The sequence below is a fragment of the Drosophila pseudoobscura genome, chromosome 3, assembly GCF_009870125.1.
Source record: "Drosophila pseudoobscura strain MV-25-SWS-2005 chromosome 3, UCI_Dpse_MV25, whole genome shotgun sequence".
In the NCBI taxonomy this organism is placed as follows: Eukaryota; Metazoa; Arthropoda; class Insecta; order Diptera; family Drosophilidae; genus Drosophila; species Drosophila pseudoobscura.
The window spans coordinates 19,400,074-19,416,780 of NC_046680.1; the positions used below are offsets into that span (position 1 = coordinate 19,400,074).

Consider the following 16,707-nt stretch of genomic DNA (forward strand, 5'->3'; position numbering starts at 1 on the left):
TTCAAAAGGGATAATTTATATAAATTAAAGAGAGAAGATGGATGCTGGTTCGGAACAACCGAAAGAAGGGTTACCCAAATGAATGGCTATTACTGATTACTTCAACCCGAAATTCGAAGCCAGAACTGAAATTGATTCTACATTACAAATACCACTCGACTTTTAATGGCCTGAGAGCGGGGCTGCATAGAAATTAATTAAAATGGCAAAAACCAAGCGTAATGACTCCCAAAACATTATCCACAATTTTAGGAATTTTTTAAACACTTGACTGATTTTCACTGTTTTCTGTTGATAATTACCAGAGGATTCTGTTCGTCCTTTTATAGGCCACGAAACCCATTCGACAGCACATCCATTCTCCTAAAACTTTACAGTTTTCAACAATGTTTTAAGAGCACACTGTTTCATCTGTTTGCAGTTGCAAATAGCGTTTGGGAGTCCAATGATTTACAAAGTCCGATGATTTCCAATGCAATCATTTCCATTATGCTCTTTTCATCATCAGGCAGCCCATGCCAAAAGCTATTTCGCTTTGCTTAAAAGATCCCACCTATTACTCGAAAAACTCTACAGTTGTAAAAGGCTTGTTTATGCCTTCTTCGAGCAGTTCCTTGATCCAATTATGGGTGACTTCTGGGGGTGGAAGTGGTGGGCACTTGTAGACGTGATCTTTATTAGGCTGACGGATATAGTTGCCACCGTTTCGCCAAGCCTGGAGATATGGAGCTCTATAGAACCAGAGCCAACTACCCGCTGAATAAGTCCCTCGGATATCGTTGTTAAATTATTCTTTATTCAATTTTAAGTGTTCCAATTGACTTTGCTGTGCGCGTGTGGGTTCCTACAAGGCCATTGCCAGACAGCAAGCACAAAATGAGTTACAACTTGAATATAACAACCTATAAATGTATATAAAAATGATGTTTTCTTCGCTCGGATTGTACACAATTAAAGCCTAGAACGGTGACAGGGCACTGCAGCAGACGGACAGACCGAAATGGATGTATTTAGATGTACTCTCTCCATTGGGAGAGAGAGAGGTGTACGCATGTATCTATATACAGAATGCCATGGGGGGGGGAGTCATCAGTCGAGTTTGATTGGATTGTGTACACCTGTGTTACTCTGTTTATTAGCGGGTGTATAACTGCTTATGTGTAGATTTACGTTTTGTGTATGTATAACTTAAGCACTCTTGTCCCTTCGTTGTCGCTGCACCTGTCGAATGAGAGAGGGTGGAGGAGCCCCCTACAGCTCGTCGTGCTTGGGGCCGGAGAACTCATCGTGCGAGATGTAGCCGTTCTTGTCCTTGTCCTCGTGCTGGAAGATCTCCTCCACCAGCTTGTCGTTCTCGGCCAGCATGTTCTTCAGCTCGGACGAGTCCTGGCCCTCCACGGCCGTCATCTGCTTCTTCAGATACTCGCTCACCTACGGAAAACAGTGACAGGGATATAGTTCAGCGATTCCTTTCATAGTGGGAGGACAAAAGAAGAGGCTTTCTTTGGGGGTTAGTAACATTAGCGTGTGGCCCAAACCCAACGGATATTTCATGAGTGTAGGAGACAGACATATCGTAATCAAAGTGCGATCCATACATATTCGATTACCTCTTCGCGACTCAGCTGCTTGTCGGCGTTCTCGTCGATCTCCTTGAACACGTTCGTGGTGGGCGGGGCATTGCCGATGTTGATCAGCTCCACGTCGAACAGGAGCGTGGCCTTGGGCGGGATCACATTGCCAGCTCCCTGATCGCCATAGCCCAGCTGTGGGGGGATCGTCAGCTTGCGCTTCTCACCTTAAATGCGGGAATTCCCATTAGACTCTGTTCAGACCGGATCTCTGTAGCCGCACTTACCCACGCACATGTTGAGCAGACCCTGGTCCCATCCCTTAATCACCTGTCCGGCGCCCAATTGGAATGTGAAGGGCTGGTCCCGGTCGAAGCTGGAAAAAAGATGCAGATTGTTAGACGCTTGTTAGCCGCAAACTTTCAAGTGGGAACGGGCATGTCCCCCGCCCTCGAACAGAGACAATTCATCATTTTTTCACGTCTCTTCTTCGAAGGGAGGCAACTGGGTCGCTTTACAGTCTATAAAAAATATTTATTTGATGGCTTCGCTAAGCGAGTTTACTTTAATTTGTGGAACGCATGAAGGGCTCTCCGACAGGGGGAGGAGGGGGGCTGCTTCATCCTGTTCAGGTATGCATGAGAATGTCGCCGCTTGAGCTTGATGTATGATGTGCGTGGCACAGTTGCAAGTTGAATTAGGCATCAGGCAGGGCCGTTGATGGTGATTATGATATATAGAAGTGGATAAAGCGGACTGCTGGCAGACAATCCTGGAAAATGTCACCGTTAAGATGCTGTAAAGCGAGTTTATAGGCCAGAGAAGGGGGCATGGCAGAGGGGAGATGAGAGTCTATGAAGGATTATACGGCAGGCTCCTGCTCCTGCCTCTTTTCCTCCTTCAATTAACATTGATCAAGCATATAAAGGAAAGGCAAATCAGCTTTTCTTTGGCATTTATTGCCCCAAAAAACGCATAAATTAGCGGAATACACACGGAATAAAGCCCTTGAGCGGCGTGAGAAGAATCCGCGAAACGGAAAAGGAGCAGAACATACCAGGCGGGGGCACACACCACTGGGTTGGGGGTCCATAAAATGTTTCACATATTACTAGAAATTCATGGAAAATAATGCAATAAAAATTCACAGCCACAGCCACAGACAACGACCATCACCTGCAGGGGCCATCGGGTGGGATACGCAACGTAAAGGTGTCTTAGATGCCCATAATCCCCGAAAACAAACAGAAAAACATACATAGTCCCCACCCCACCATCCTGCCCAAAGAGAGAAGTACAAATTTTGTACGCTTTTTTATTTCATCTGGAGATTTGCACTTGAGCGAAAGCCACCGACGACGACGACGACGACGACACTTTGGTTCCGCTCCAGAGCCCCAACCAAAGCTCCACTTAACCGCTCCGTGTATATGCGCCGGGGTTTGTTTTTTTTTGTTTTCGGGTGGCTGGATTATTCAGCGGCAATCCGCATGCCGCATGCCGCATGCCCCATCATCATGAGGCGGCGCGACTTCCAACTCGGAATTGAAACAACAGCGAAACATGAAACATGTAAAAATGTTTGCAAAATGCCCAAGAGATGCACATAAAATATTTAACAGACAAGGCAGAAGGGGCGGGGGCAGTAGGAGTGGCACTTGACTAGCTCTAGAAGTTTGTGGCCCCACCTCAAGGGGGCCAGGGTGCAGGCAAAGGCGCTACATGTGGGTGACGCCTTGTTAATCATTTGCTGCCGCTTTGCCCCCGCCTCTGAGTGTTGCCTCAAGTCCAATAATCTGTCTCGCATTCGCTCTCTCGGAGTGATCCCCAGGGGGGGCAGGGAATATGCTGGTCCCGGAAAAAGTTTAAAGAAACATTGTTCTCCCCCCTCCCGGAAAACTTTCTCAACAAAGAACAACGATTATAATTTGATGAGGAACACCAAGAGAGTTTCCAAGGAAAAGAATTTGCCTTCCAGTTAAGAGGAGGCCCAGGCGACACATTTCAATTGCTAGATCTCCAGAGGGCCAACAGGAGATCAGATCTCTTAAAATTTGATGGGAGTTTAAAGAAAAGAATAAGATGGCCCCCCAATAATAGAGGGATAAGAAAACATCAGAATTCCCATACTTATCTCTATGAATATCATTCCATAAGCAATTAAGATATTATTTGATATTCCTTATCCATTAATTAGTTTTTCAATTAATTAAACCTTTAATTTGTTTCCTCTTCCATATTCCAGAAATTTAATTCACAAACGTTTAACATCGTTGTAAATAAATGATTAAAATCGTTTAAATGTGTTGATTTTTTCAGTCAACGGAAACTCGTCCCCCCCTTGCATCCCTGACCCTCATTCGGCTTGTCCTCTGCCACCCCCCCAGAGTCCTTAAATATTTATGAATCGCCTGGAAAGATAAACAAAAGGTCAACTCCAACTGCAGTTCTGGGTAGATCCCAATCCCACACTCCCTCCTCGGACTGGGACGGACGGACGGACGGACGGCCCCTGCACAGGTGTTTTTAAGCTGCTGGACAAACAGGCTGCCGTTGCAGATGCCGATGCCGATGCTGGTGTTGCGTAAGGCCTGTCCAAAGTCAAACAGATATCGTATGCATTTCGCAAGCGTTTTTTCAGGTGTTTTCTGTGCGTTTTTCCCGCGTTAATCGACCGCTTTTTCCAGCCTCTCTGCTGCTTGGGGCATGGGGCATGGGGCATGGAGGGAAGATATTGAAGGGATTTTAGGGGTTCGTTTTTTGGTGGCGCCTTTATGGGCAGCGCATTATCATAAAGTCAAACAAGAAATGCCAACTCATTCATCCACTCCCTAAATAATTTAACAGTTTCGATTTCATTCTTTTGCCTGGCAATCCGTATCCGTATCTGTATATCTGTGTATCTGTGTATCTGCGAGTCCCCCAACGCATCGAATAATTTAAAATGCAGCTGAATGGGCGCCCAAACATCCGTTTACCATTCGCTACCATCCTACGTGATTCCGCACCGCGGGGGTGCGTGCCGTCTGGGGGCGGCAGGTGGCGGGTGGCGCCTCCAAAATCATACCACGTCACTGCCACAGTCCTCAGACACATTCAATCCAATCAAATTGAATCCTTTTGCCATTTCCCCACGATGCTGGAGAGCGCTCCCCAGATGACCTCGTTTTATGTGTCCGTTCGGCAGGAAAAAAAGTTATAAAATCAAATATGCAACCGCAATTCCTTGTGCTTCCTTTCCTGCCTCCCCTGTGGGGCGACAAGTTCCGATTAACGTGCAGCCAAGGACAAGGACCTCGGGAGGACTGCTCTCACAGATCTGGGCGTCCACTCCGGTCAATGTGCGAACAATTCACACAAAAAGTTTGAACAAGTTTGTGCCGCCGCCTCGAAACACAAGTGCCGTCACGAGAGCGAGAGACACAGAAATTTATGCCCCCCACAGATGGTGGCACGTTCCACGAACCCTTCCTCGCCGCCAGCCCCGCCCAGAGCAGTCCCGAAAAACTGCTGTAAATTCTGGAAAATAAAAATTGCAACCGTTGAAGCTCATTAATTATTTAAACTATCTACAAATGTGCCCGACGTCTGAGTCTCGCAATGGGGGAAACCCATATATTGTGTATTCCGTGGCAGGCTGGCCATAAAAGTCTGGCCTGCCGCTGAAACAGCACCAGCAGCAGCCTATTGCTGCCACATGGTAATGAGCTTTAGATTTACTAGTGGCAACTCTGGGTCTCGCAGCCAGCCAGGGTTGTAGCGCTTCATAAATGATTTTTTCCATCTCTTCCTGCTATCAGAATTGGTGTCAAGGTGTCCGGCTTCTCTCCGGCGGTCACTCAAGCAGATCCAAAGGCCACTTGCCAGCAGCACCCTCTCCCCCCTCCACACCTGTTACACCTATCGCTTCGTCCCCTCCTCCGGGGGACATTCAAGGTTGTCTTTGGTGCTGTTGAAGGCGGCCAAGAGTAAACGGAAACTTTCACTTTGATGCATTTTCTGCTTGCTGCCTGTTTCTTGCGTTTCTTTACGCACTCTGCTTTTGGACACTAAATTGCACTTGCCACAACACAACACAACACACAGAGAGGTGGCGTGGCAGGGGCGTGCCTCACTGCCTGCACTTGCCACATACAAATCATGGCAGCCAAAAAGCGACAACATCACAAGTTATGGCCCGTTGCTTCAGGTAACTGACTTCTACTCTTGTCCTCTCTCTCTCTCTCTCTCTATCTCTCTCTGTATCTCTTCCTTGCTCAGACTCTTGGCCACTTTTTAGTGACGTTGTCAACAAACTTGTTTCTACATCTTCCCATCCAGCGAAAGGAGAGCAGCAGTCTGTCTTTTTTAAAGCCTCTAAGGATTGACCTTCTGCGAAAGAGAAAACCTGATACTTTTCAAGAGGAATATTAGCTATCAAAAATTCCAAAATAATCGCCAAAACTATGGGCATATTTTACAGTCGTATTAGGTAAGAATTCTGTTAAAATTTAAGATCCAAAATTATTGTAATTTAAATCAAATATTTCCCTTCAAATTTCTTTTCTTTCTTTACACGTTGCTCCCTTTGCAAACTTTCACTCTGAAAACTAGCCATCAATTCACCATTTTTATAAAATGTTGTATATAAAGATGTGATATAACTCGTAATGCCCTATAAGGGTACTACCTCGCTGACCATAACTTGGCTATAGGGGATTTTCACATTTAAATTTTTGTAATAATACAAAATCCATTGGAAAAGTGTTACTTTATTGGTAACTGTGGACGGTTAGAGATCGAGCTTTTAGGTGTTGAAAGGTGTTTACTTTCCCTATAACTGGATTTTCGTATAGGACTATTTTCCCTATCCTCTACCAATCGATCCCCTCAACTATTTCTGCACTTCGTTTGGTTTCTTTTCTATTATTTTCAAAAATAGTGCATCCTTTTACCCCGTTTCATAGGGTATGGATATGGATCCCTTTTGGATGTCCATATTTAATTTTTAGCAAGTTTTTTGCTGCTCTTGGCAAAATGTTTGGCCCCTTGAAGCTCAAGTAACAAATTAATTTCCCCAAGAACAATGACAACGAACTGAGAGACTGAGTGGGGCACGTTGCACATAAGAAACTTGTATGGGGCACGGCACGGCGTACACAAAACACAAGACATATATCATAAAAGAGGGGTGGGAGGAGTGGAGGGAGGACAGAGGCAGGCAGTAGTCATGTTTCGCGTCAGGATGATTAGAATATAGCGCGCAAGGAGGCTAAATAATTTATGCGGCCAAATGAAGGTTTGCGGGTCAAAAGTGGAGCCCAACTTGTTGCAAGAGTCACCCCGAGGGGGGGAGAGTAGAAGCAGCAGCAGCAGGAGTACTCCATTGACAAACTGTGGCCGCACGTGACATGGCTATGGCGCTGACAGGTAGACTCCACCACTCCAGATGGTACTTCCATTGCTGCTTCTTTTGGCGGAGACAATGAATATAAAAGCCGGAGACGGGCACGTGACGGGTCTCTCTGCTGCCCGTCCTGCTCATTATTGAATTAGTTGTGGAAACGAGAGCCTTTTTTAATTGTCCGAAAGGTAAGGCAGGTGCCTCCCCTCCTGGCACTGTCCGAGAAATGGCTTGTAATCCTTTTTATAAGCAACCAGGCACGTATGCAATTGAAGCATCTACTGATATTATTTCTCCCGGAATGTGTGCTTAGGACAGTTCCCATTTTGATTGGCATTTCAATAGGCATTCCCCCAATCGAAGGACTTGTCAAGAGCACAAGAAAATGATTCTTTCTTGCCTTCACTTAAGCCTTTCCTCAGCTCCGGCTCGTCTCCGGGTAAAAGCTTAATTATCCCCAGAAAAAGGGGGGCTGGTGCCTGCTTTCAGGCACCTAATTTCCGTTGCAGTCTCATGGTTCGAAAGGAAGACAAGCTGTTTGCAGCCAGAGGCAGTGGCTGAAAACAGATTTTTGCATAGCAACAAAAGAAAACTCGTTGCGAGGGGCGGGTACCCAGCAGGGAGCCGCAGCTGTCGACATCCTTGACTGCACTTGACTGCCAAAGTGCCTTGTTATACCCTCGAAAAGGGTATTGTGATTATGTCTGGGTGTTGGCTTGAAGTGTTTTCGAGCAGAAGTGCTGATATATTGTAGTTTCAAGCTGAAAGATATACATATTGATGAGTGTAGAGTATACCAGTCTTCGGCTCAAACAGGCGACTCGTTCTCTCTTGTTTATTGCTTTGACTTTTCGACGGCAGGGGCAGCATTTAAGCCGCAGCAACAAGTGGCAGACGGAATCTGGCATGGGCCAGAAGATGCACTCTGATTAAGTTAGTTAGTTGGCCTGCTCCGACTCCGACTCCGACTCCCACTCCCACTCCCACTCAGGGCGGGGGGCAGGTCTGTGACTTTGCCACGCTAAATTTAACAGCAATTGCAAAACTTTCAACAGAGTCTCTCAGATAATTTGCCACTCAGTGTGCAACCAAAAGACAAGGTAAGCCCAAAACCAAAGGACAACTTTCGGCAGGACGAGAAGGAGCCACTCCTCTGGCTGGACATGTGACATGAAATGTTTTCGGGCTTTTAGCATATGGCCAGGCCTGGAAGGGTGAGAGGACCTGGGACGATTACGAAATCATTTCCTTTATGAGAGACACAATTTTCTGGTCATAAAATGAAATCAAAATTTGATAAGCCCAAAGATAACGAGAGGACAGTAAGGTAAACAGAAAGAGAAAGGGTGGCCGGCTTATGCTAAATTTATATATATGTACCACTCGTATATGAATGTTCATATATCAGGTGTCCTAATCGCGGTTATCTCCACACAGCTGCTATCGATGGGGATTGCTGATGATAAACGAAATTTTAGCGCTTGCCAAAATGATTACACGCCTCCAAAAGATTCCCCCAGTGCACTGGGAGGAAAAGCACATGTATCTCTCGTATTACACTCTTTTGAGAGATTTTTCAGCTTTAATTGGTTACTCGGCTCTTTGTTGGAGGGAAACTGAGTGTAGAGTGGGGCTGGGCTCATGTTTTAAATGAAGCAGACAACACACACGATTTATTAGTGTCGTTTAAGGGTTAAAAATGATATGAGAGAACCATACTGGAACGAGATCTCGCTTCATGCGTGGAAGTCGGTGCTGGAAAATGAAGTGTGTAGGGATCATTGAATTTAAAGGAAAACACAAAAGATAGCTTGGAAATATGTTCGAGTACTTGAAGAGCTTTGAATGAATATATTCGCCGGTGTGGTAACCACCCGCTCTCACACCCCCCGTGCCACGATAGAAGCTGATTTCTTTGCTTTATGAGGGCCACGTCAACGCCGCACACCCGACGGAAGCCGAAACAAAAACAAAGCATACACAAAAACCAAAGATAATGGGTAGGGGCTGTGGCAGTGGCTGGGGGGCGGGTGCCTGTGGTGGGGCATGGGGCATGGGGCATGGGGCATTCAGGCATGGAAAATGCAACAGCAACAAGAACAACAATGCAACAATGAGATCGCTTATCAGTTGGCGTCTAATTTACGACAATGAGCCGCCGTGACGACAGACGCCTATGGATGCCTATGCACCGCAGTATGTGCCCCAACCCGCCACAATTTTAATCCCCATTCAGAGAGTGTGTCCGTGTTAATCTCGGATGTGTGTGCGCTATGGAGATTACGACAGCAATCAGCTTTAAACATTGTCCAGCCCATGGCTAACCCCTGACCCTGTAGGAAGCGTTTTTAATGAGAAAGAACTCACCTCGAATCGAACTTCTTGCCATCGGCCTGCAGGGTGCCAGTGTAGTGCATAGTGAGGGAGTCTCCGCTCTTCGACTTCTGCTCGCACACCTCCGGGGTGCTGACCACCTCCACCTTGAGGTCCTCGGCGCGGACGAGGCTGCTGCTGGCCAGCAGAAGGCACGACAAAACGAGAGTAGACTTCAACATGGCTGCAAAGTAAACAGAGAGATGGGGGAAAGCTCGATTAACCAAAAATACGGCCTTGATTGGGGCAAGTGGAAGGTAGAGGAGGGAACAGGAGGGACACTGTTCCTACAGTGTTTGTGACACTGCAATACACAGTTGAGAATGAATAATTTCTGAGTAGATAAACCTCTTGACTGCCCGATCAACCTTTTAGATAGAGTGGATAGAGTAGATAGAGGATGGTTGTATACTTGGGTATACTTGAATGAAACCCCTTACATCCTGTATATACTTTTCCTAGCACACGTCCTTCCTCTGATCTCCAGATCAGCCCTGAAGTAATGAGCACCATCTTTTACAAGTCCAGATCCATCAACACTATTATCTTTTGCCTTTAGCTCTTCATCACCATCACCTTCCACTGATATTTCATGATGAATGTTGCGTAAACGCGATAAATGTTGGATTTAAACCAATTACCCAAAGAGGTCCAATGGTTTTGCTCAACAGTGTAAAGATGAAATTGAAATGAAGAGTGTAAGAGGTGTAAGAGGTGTAAGAGGTGCAAGAGGTGCAAGAGAGGACGGAGGCGATTGTGAATGGGATGTGAAGAGCAGAAATTAGTCATTATGCAAATGTGCAATTCATTTTTTTTGCTTATGGAGAGGGGAAGAGCAGACTCTGCCAGCTTCGACCATCTGCTGGACTGGCCGACCCCGACCGTATGATGGGGGGGATTATGCAAGCCGAAGCCGAAAGTTATTGCGCGTATTATTGCGGACATGGCGTATGCGTAATGTCCGCACAGAGTGACCACAGCAATTGGGAATTTCAGAGAGCTAGTAGCCGCACACGTAGGTGTTCCGTTCGCAAATGAAAGTTGCGGCATGAAAGCGCGTAGGTCGAACGGTCGAATGGTCGGTCGAAAGCCCTGGCAGATGAGACAATGCTAAAAATGATTTGCAATAAATTCATTTCTCAACAAGAAAAGAGTAGACAGGCAGGGGGAAACTTTCACTGGATAGAAAGGCAATGGAGTCAGATCGAGAGTGCCTTCAATTACGTGATATCGACATTAGCATCTTATGGAAAATGTCAGGGGAGGCATTCCCGGAGAATGCTCTTCCCCTCTCGCTGAGTGGCTGGAAGCCTGAACTTTATATCAAAACTGCTTTTTCTGCCCGTGACTCTTCTAAAAGCCAAATAAAATAAAAGATAATGCTGCTCTCCACCAACTGTCGCCACTTCTCTATCTCTGCCCAACGATCTTTATGTTTGGTTTCATCCTCACATAGGTCCGCCACTCAGAGGAGATCTTGCGGCCGCTCTTGCACCGCCTTAGCCTCACCCTCGCAATAAAATACCTTGCTCCGTTTCTTTTTCTTTCTTTCTGATTGCCTGCGTATGTGTGTGTGTGTGTGCTGGTACCCAAAAAACCTGTTGGGGGCGGACTGTTGCTTCTTCTTTTCTTTTTTCTGTTTATGTCTGATATTTGTCTGCTCTTTTTGTTGGTATTTCTTGTTGTTGTTGCTGTTGTTGTTGTTGGTGGTGGTGTTTGACAGTTCAGTGAACCACTGCAGTGTACCGTTGGCTCCAAATCTGGGACTCAATTTGCAGCCTACCGCTAAATGAATCGAATATGGAATGGCTTGGGGCTGGAGCACTGCGGGAAAACTCTGACCACGTCATGACTTTTCCACTTCCCTTCCCAAACGCTAATTGTTCATATACGATCTCAAGATCGGGGACAACAAATAAACCGATCGTGATTGAGCTACGAAGTAAACGGAAATACCGCCCGGCAACATCTTTTTCTTTGTGCTTCGAGCGATAAGCTCTCGCTTTCCTCTCTCGCACGATCACTGCTCTGCTCTCTCTGTCTCTCTTCTCTCTTTCCCGACGGCTCCTACGCGTGTGGTCGTGGTCTGAATATGAATGAAAGAGACGACTGCAGGCAAAGTACACGCTTTCTTTTCATTTCGCCTCTGAATGAACAAATTTCACTACAAATTTACGCTAGCCAAGCACACAGATTGGATGATATACCTTTTGGGTGTTTTCTACAGATATGTAGATATCACTGGGATACTTGGCTATCGGAGGAGAGGGCGCGGCTGAGGATGATCGAGTGGACACAAGCACAGAAACACGCGGGCAACAGTGGCGGCGGAGGAAGGTGGACTGGTGCGTTCGACTCTCGAGAGGCAACTGCTGGAAATGTGGTCGGTCGCGGCGGTTTACTATAACGGAGAGTTAGTGCTAGCGATCAGCGGATTCACTAAAATATCATGCTGATCAGGGTACACCAACGAAAAGGTGAGGTCATGCTCCAGGTAGCAAAAGTTGGTGCGCTCTCTTCCACGGCGAGAGTCTGCTCGCCAGACCCTCTTCTTGGTGTACCCTGCTGGCACTCTCTCTCTCTCTCTCTCCATGTTCACACTGTCTGAGCGACAGCACTTGTCCACGTAATCAAATTACTCGCGCAGCCCAGGAGCGGTTCACGCTGATAAAGTGGCAGAGGGTCTGAGCCGTTGAGTTCCGTTCCGCCTTCTGTTGATTATTATCACTTGCCAGAGGAATTCTATGACTTTTAAATGTGTAGTTTTTTTCAACTTTAGTTGTAGTTTATGTTAATAGTTGTTGTTGTATATTGGTATTTATATCGTCACAGTTGTCATAAATGTACAACTCGTAAAGAAGTTTTCAGGGTTTTTAAGTTATACAAAGTTTAAGGAATATATAGTATACCAATAGTTGAGAAACTTCAGTGTTTGTTCAATGGAATATATTTAAATAATATTATTCATTATTTTATCAATGGCATTTTACGATTGTTTAAGTCTTAAAGATTAATTAGCAACACTTACAGGCAAAATGATAAGACTAATTTGAATTATCCAAACTATTAGCCAGAAACTAAATCTAATATTCTATTTTTTTGTAGTTTAGCTTCAAAAAAGTTAACCAAAAAATAGAAGATTTCGAAAATCAACAGAATCTGGAGAGCACACAACCTGCTCGCGAAAGTTTTCAAATGTTGACTGAAGGATGCTACGGAAAAAAACAAAGGACTTACAGTTATAAACATGTTGCATGCAACACTCGTGCTTTAGCAGTTGCTAAACATAAGGATATGCTCCTCCCTTGAAGGAAAGCGCAGGCGCCCTTCTTTGGGGGTGGAGCTACAATGGTATTTCCTAGGCTTACGAGATATTACATTTAGAAGAAAAGATTTCTGATGGCTTAAAACAAGATTTTGCTAAAATTTCTGTTGTGCTAAAGAACCCCAGTCATTCTGTTCCGTTTCAGATAAGTATCCTCAGCTATTGCCCGCTTAGTACAGATATCAGACATAGTATGAGCTCAGAGTATTCTACACAATCTACATGGGCACTCCTCTGAATGCGAATTTGTCACCCTTGGATCATGTTACGCCCCACTGAGCCCCGTCCAGCGAAATCGAGTTTGGGGCCCCAAATCGTATAAAACAATTGAATAAAATCTAAACAAATTAATTGGAAATCAGTTGGAATCAGTGTCACTCTCAGCGCGGTCGTGTGGTGGTCCAGAAAATGTTGCAGGAGCTACGGAATAACTCAGATTTGGGGAGCCATTCCCTGGGCTTTGCCCTGAAGCGTCGAAACGATCGGTTCGTGGTGGAGCCCATCGGGGGCATAGTGAATCCTGCCTATGAGCCCGACCTATCAGGAGATGCTGCATCAACGGGAGGGGCCAATCGGGGCATTGGCCAATCAAAATGGCGAGTATAAACCAATGATTACTCACTTGGATAATTTTCTCAATTTTCAATATTATCAGCTCAGTTATTTACAACTTATAGTTATTCTTTTTAGTTATTATTAGTTAGTAGTAGTTATTCTGCCCTCTAGGCCTACTTAGATTATAAGCAGCTGTTCAGAAACTAGAATCCTTTGGTGTACACGGTCTTGGGTTTCTTGGCAGACGTTGGATTAGACTTGCGTTCGAACTTTAGTATGGGCGTTTTCTCGAAATCGTGCTCGATGATCGTTAACTCCCCAGGGCCTAGAATGGAGTATTGTCGCTGACTGGAACTGGGCCCCAGGGTGTCCGCATACGTTTCCTTCTTGGGGCTGACCAGAACATCGGGGTCTTCAATTGAAATCGACTCGATGAGGGTGTAGTCCGCAGTTGTGACCCCATAGCGTTTGGGTAGGTTTGTGCCGGGCACTAGGGGAGAGTCGTCGTCTTCCGTCGGTGGGGCCTCCGGCTTGAGCTGATTCAGCCAGTCGTCCATGCGGTCGTTCGTCTCCGTCTTCTCTTCCTTCAGCTGCTCGTTGATCATGCTGGCATACACGTCCCGGGTGTGGTCGTAGTCGTCCATGTCCCACACACTCAGGAGGCGGGTGCTCAACATGTCCGTGTAGCTGGACAGCTTGTAGGCGGACTTCTGCCAGGGTCCACGGCTGACTTCCTTCGCTTTCTTCTTTTCGTCCGCTTTGGGCGGTTCTGGAGATCCAGCTGCTGCTGGATCAGCATTCTCTTTTGAACTGTTTGTCTCCTGGGATGCAGTGATCTCTTCCTGCGACTCCGCCAGGCCGTACTCGATGGGGATTTCTTCGGGCTTCTCTTCTTCCATTGAAGCACGCCGCGCTTCCGCCTTGATGATGTCCCTTAGAATGGGAGTAGACTGCACCTCGGTGCACCTTAGTGGCTGCGGCTTTACGCACTGGTTGACCTTGTAGCCGTAGTAGCTGATGGCCGGTATGTTGTGGAGACCCGTGCGATACTCCTTGTACTCCGCCTTGTTTCGTACCGTCAGCCGCTGGCTGAATACATCCCCGATGCTGTTGGAGGTCAGCAGCTGGGCAAAGTCATGATCGGGATTCTCCTTCTCCAGCTTGTCAAAGCGCAGACCCGTGACGCAAGCCTTGACTCGCTCCGGAAGATCCGCGTACACATCAACGTAGCCCTGCAGTCGGGCATCGATCAGCCCCTCCTCCATCGTGAGGGGTTTGTATGGAATCGTGGGGGAAGACATTTCCTGCACGCTTTGGGCCAGTGCTCCATTCAGCTCGCAGATGCGCTGATCGCTGGGCAGAAGACTGCTCATGGCAACGTACTCGCTGCCGTCGTGGATGCATGTGTCCATGAAGGTGGGCGGGTAGGTCATCTGGTGGGTCCAGGTGAGCACGGCGCGGTCGGAGACCCTCTTGCCCAGACAGCGCATGTCGAGGCAGTGGAGCTTGTGGTTACTGGCCACATACAACAGGTTGGGATTGGCGCTGCGGGCGAGGCAGGAGAAGGTCTCGCACTGTTTCTTATCGACACTGCTGGCGTGGCACGGATTGAGCGGCTGGTCGATGCGCACGTCCACAGTAATCAGCATCGGTTGGCAAAGGTAGTGGAAGCTGCTGCTCCCTGAGGGTAGCAACTGGGCCCAGGTGCTGCAGTGCTTGTTGAAGGATTTCAGCATGCATACATTGTGCTTTTCGATGTCCTGCTGCGTGACGATGTCTAGGAAGCTCACGGTCCGATCTTGGCAGGCAAGGGCCAACATGTTGGCGTTGCCCGCCGCCTGCGAGGCGCTGATAAAGGGCACATCTTCGCTGCTGTGCTTGCTCTGACAGACCAGCTCGAGTTCCTCGCTCCAGTCCGACTCCTTCAGCTCGTAGATAGAAATCTCCTTCAGGAAGCGGCAGAGAAACATGTGGCCGTGGTTCACGCGAAAGCTTTCCAATGGCAGCAGCTGGAAGGGCTCGCTGGACGTTTCATTCAGCACAGCCGAGTGCAGTGGATGCCACAAATAGGCCTCGTCTTGCACCTCGGAGAAGTTCAGGTTCCGCAGCTTGTCGCCACTCACGTGCATGGCCAGGGTCTTGCCGTGGTAGCTCATTGTCTGGAGGTTGCCGCCCGTGTAGTAGTAGTCGTAGCTGTCCATGAAGTACCGGTTCTCCTGCGAGACTATGTGCTCTGCAATGTCAAACAGGCGCGCATCGTAGATCCCCACACTTTTCTTCTTCTCTCTCTGTTTCATTTTCTTGGTGCGCTTCTCGTATTGGGCCCTTAGGTAGAGCAGATGGTGCATATAATCGTCGTATGCCTGTGGCCGCTGCACGCAGGGCTCAATGAAGGCCGTCTGCCCGTCGCTGGCCACGAACACAGGCACCGGCACGTACTCTCTGCAGCTGGGAAACATCTGCAGCTCTTCGTCCGGCTTTACAGCGAGCCCCTTGTTCAGCGAGGGGTGGGCGAAATGGGCCGTCGTCTCCATCACGTACCGCAGACAGTTAGGCGTACCTTTGATCTCGTCTTTGGAGGCATCCTCGCCATCGTCTACAGACTTGCGCCCTTGATCCTCGTTGTCGGAGTTAATCTCGCCATCGTCCTCGGTCGCGTACTCCTTGGCGGAATTCGACTCCGCTCTGATGCTTTTCGAGCTGGTCGCCTTGTGATCGTTGACCGAGTTGTTCAGTTTATCCAGCTTCAGTCTCTTGGTGTAGCGGCGAGGCATTTTGACTGCAATGTGGAAAGAAACGATTCGGATATGCCGGACATGTGCCTCCCACGATAATTACCTGTACTGGGGCTCGTCTACAGTCCGCAGTGCTGCTCTAGGGGGATGTCTGCTTTGATCAATTCTCTAATTCAATCGGGTTTATGGAAAAAAATTAATCAAATCGACCGCAAAAGTTTGTTTATCACATGTTGTCTGCTTCAGTGTGACCATCAGAATATACCAAAATATACCGTCTCATTTTAAATATATACCATAAACATACCTAGTCCTCTTCTGTGGTATTTTGACATTCACGCAGGCTCGGGGACTTTATTCCGAAATTCTGTGTATCGAGGAAACATTCAACTAAAAAACAGTTCCGAAATTCGCGAAAAATACCCATATTAATCGTTTATATTTCACTCTAGAAATATGTAGCAAATGTAAAGTTACGTGTAGTTACAATGTAAAAACATACATTTCTTACATAGGTATATTTCTGAGGGACAGACGGTCGCACTGATGCTCATACATGCAACGCAAAAATGAGACGAGAGAGCGGAGTTTTGAATGGGCTATGGTATGGTATGGACAACAGGTAGAAACAGCCCAGGGAAATGCCAAGGCTCGTACGAACCCCACCTCGATAAACAATACTCTATGGGGATAAATTTAAACTTGACTCCATGGTATATTAAGCAAATGGGGTGGATTTACCTAGCATGCGTTGCATTTTCAGGC

General features: G+C 47.0%; 2 protein-coding genes across 4 annotated transcripts; both read right to left on the reverse strand.

Moving 5' to 3' along the window:
• Window positions 1–1,103: 1,103 nt before the first annotated feature.
• Window positions 1,104–13,403, reverse strand: Fkbp14 (peptidyl-prolyl cis-trans isomerase Fkb14). 3 transcript variants are annotated; one of them, XM_015185041.2, is made up of 5 exons: window positions 13,275–13,403; window positions 9,322–9,511; window positions 1,859–1,947; window positions 1,599–1,798; window positions 1,104–1,431 (listed from the first exon to the last, which is right to left on the reverse strand). In XM_015185041.2, the coding sequence occupies exons 2-5, from the start codon at window positions 9,507–9,509 to the stop codon at window positions 1,252–1,254; spliced, it is 657 nt and encodes a 218-aa protein (XP_015040527.1). In that variant the 5' UTR covers window positions 9,510–9,511; window positions 13,275–13,403; the 3' UTR covers window positions 1,104–1,251. The 3 variants fall into 3 exon arrangements, with proteins under 3 accessions (XP_015040527.1, XP_015040526.1, XP_001361706.2); XM_015185040.2 differs by lacking the exon at window positions 13,275–13,403 and adding an exon at window positions 11,535–11,731; XM_001361669.5 differs by lacking the exon at window positions 13,275–13,403 and adding an exon at window positions 11,535–11,725 and having other exon boundaries at window positions 1,611–1,798.
• Window positions 13,401–16,204, reverse strand: TAF1C-like (TATA box-binding protein-associated factor RNA polymerase I subunit C-like). Its single transcript, XM_001361670.4, has 2 exons — window positions 16,046–16,204; window positions 13,401–15,986 (listed from the first exon to the last, which is right to left on the reverse strand). Exon 2 carries the CDS (start codon window positions 15,979–15,981, stop codon window positions 13,411–13,413), a length of 2,571 nt encoding a protein of 856 aa, XP_001361707.2. The 5' UTR covers window positions 15,982–15,986; window positions 16,046–16,204; the 3' UTR covers window positions 13,401–13,410.
• Window positions 16,205–16,707: the final 503 nt, after the last annotated feature.